The following is a 2,251-nucleotide window of genomic DNA, read 5'->3' on the forward strand; positions in this document are numbered from 1 at the left end:
GGCAAATCATTGCCCCCCAAATGTACCACCAAGATGTCTGGAGGAGTGCTTCCAAAAGAGGCCATTCTTCCAAATTGCACCCATTGCATGCCGCGCATGCCCTTCCAAGATATGGTTGCCAGGGCACCAAGCCCCAAATCGCTTCCCCATCGGGAAGACGCAGCATAACGCGCTGCCCAATATACATAACTATGGCCGATAATCAAGACGTTCTTCCGAGCCTCCAGCATCTCACCATCTGAAAGACAAAACAAAAAACTGCCTACACGTTAGGTAGCTGTCTGACATATTTTTTGTAACACTTTGATGACCATCTACCTAACCTTTTAATCTTATCCACATCATATCCCAGAGCAGCTGCCGTTGAAGCTGCCCCTATCCTAAACGAATGAGTGCCAAATCTCATATCGCTAATCCCCGCTCTTTCCAGCGCCATGTCAGTCATCTTCCAAAATTGGTACTTCGTGAGAGGTATTCCATTATCGTGTTGAAAGAAATAACCACTGGTAATCCCCCTAAACATCATAAATTCCCTTAATGCTTTTACTGGACATATTTTCTTTATGCTGCATTCTCCCAAAATAATCATTCTACCAAGCCCCCGCTGGTCCGTTTTAGATCTCCTCAATCTAATTCTTACCTTTCCCTCTTCAACTGCTACATCCTCCATCTGTAAGGCTTTCTTCGAGACGTCCCCTTTACCTGAAGCCACTAATTCACTAATCCTCATGGCACCGAAAAAGGCTAACAATGCGGCTGCATGAAAAAGAGCCTCTTCATACCTATCCCTACACAGCGTACCCCATAAATCACCTAGCCGCTCAAGAATCGCCGGTGACATTGGAGTTCTATCATCCTGCCTTCTTCCCGTCTCCCGAGACCAGCCCTCCAACATCTTCCTGATCCTAAAATCACCCGACAAATCCCTCATACCATTTGCCTTAGCGTAAAAACCCAAGGCTGCTAACTTGCCTTTAATGGTACCCGGTGTCAGTCCCTTCCAGTGCAACGCCACAATAAACTGCTGAATGTGCTCCACCGGTGCCGGCCACAATTGCTCTAATTCCCTCAACCTCCTAAATTCTGCAAACTCTGCGCTGGCGGCCTCATATTTTTTACACGTTCTCGGGGCCAGTGCCATACCTATCGCTCTCGACGCCTCCGAACGCCAATCTGCCATACCTCTGCTGGAAGCACCTCTGGCACATCTCTGGCTTCCGGTGCCAACTCCCTGAACCGCCGCATCTGTTTGCGTGAAAGAGCATCGGCTATGCTGTTATCAATGCCCGGCACATGGCGGGCATGCACCACGATATTAAACTGCAACGCCCTCAACGTAAACGCTCTAACTAATCTCATAACCCTCTCAGAACGTGACGTCAGGTTATTGACGATAAACACCACAGCCTGATTGTCGCACCAAAAACGCACTACTGCATTGGACCACTCCCTTGCCCACAGCCACAGTGCTCCTAATATTGGAAAAAATTCTAAAAATGTCAGATCCTTCGTTATACCCTGCCTGTGCCAATCCTCCGGCCACGATCCTGCACACCACCTACCTTTGAAATAAATCCCAAACCCATGAGTACCAGCCGCATCTGAATTTACCTGGACATCCGCCTTTAAGCTGATTTCTGACCTCCAGAATGATGTCCCATTAAAATGATCTAAAAACTGTTCCCACACCCTTAAATCCTCTCGCATGCCATTTGTAACCCTAGTTCTATGAAATGGCCTCTTCAATCCTGACATGGCGCTGCAAAGTCGACGTAAAAAGGGCCTTCCTGGAGCCACCACTTTGCATGCAAAATTTAAATGGCCCACCACCTCTTGTAATTCCTTCAAGCTCACCTTCCTTTTTGTAGCCAATGTACGCACCATCTTCCTAATGTTGTTTAATTTGTCCTGAGGCAACCGTGAAGTCTGCATTATTGTGTCTAACTCAATCCCCAAGAAGGTCAGAGTCGTATTTGGGCCTTCTGTTTTTTCTTCCGCTAATGGCAAACCCAACTCGTAAGCTAATTCCCTAAATGTATCTAAAAATCTCTGGCATCTGCCTGAGTTGGCCTTGCCACAAAAAAGAAAATCATCCAAATAATGTGATGTGCTATTACAGCCCATCCGTTTTCTGATCCACCATTCCACAAAAGTACTAAACTTCTCAAAGGTCGCACATGAAATTGAACATCCCATGGGGAGGGCCCTGTCTACGTAATAACGCCCTTGAAATTGAAACCCCAGCAAATTA

The 2,251-nt window shown here is 46.8% G+C and overlaps 1 protein-coding gene across 1 annotated transcript; it reads right to left on the reverse strand.

The window, feature by feature from the left end:
- Window positions 1-262: 262 nt before the first annotated feature.
- LOC144583833 (integrase/recombinase xerD homolog) lies at window positions 263-1,141 on the reverse strand. The gene has a single exon (XM_078378727.1). The coding sequence runs from the start codon at window positions 1,139-1,141 to the stop codon at window positions 263-265; it is 879 nt and encodes a 292-aa protein (XP_078234853.1).
- Between the last annotated feature and the right edge of the window lie 1,110 nt (window positions 1,142-2,251).

The sequence above is a fragment of the Pogona vitticeps genome, chromosome 6 (assembly GCF_051106095.1).
Source record: "Pogona vitticeps strain Pit_001003342236 chromosome 6, PviZW2.1, whole genome shotgun sequence".
Lineage (NCBI taxonomy): Eukaryota > Metazoa > Chordata > Lepidosauria > Squamata > Agamidae > Pogona > Pogona vitticeps.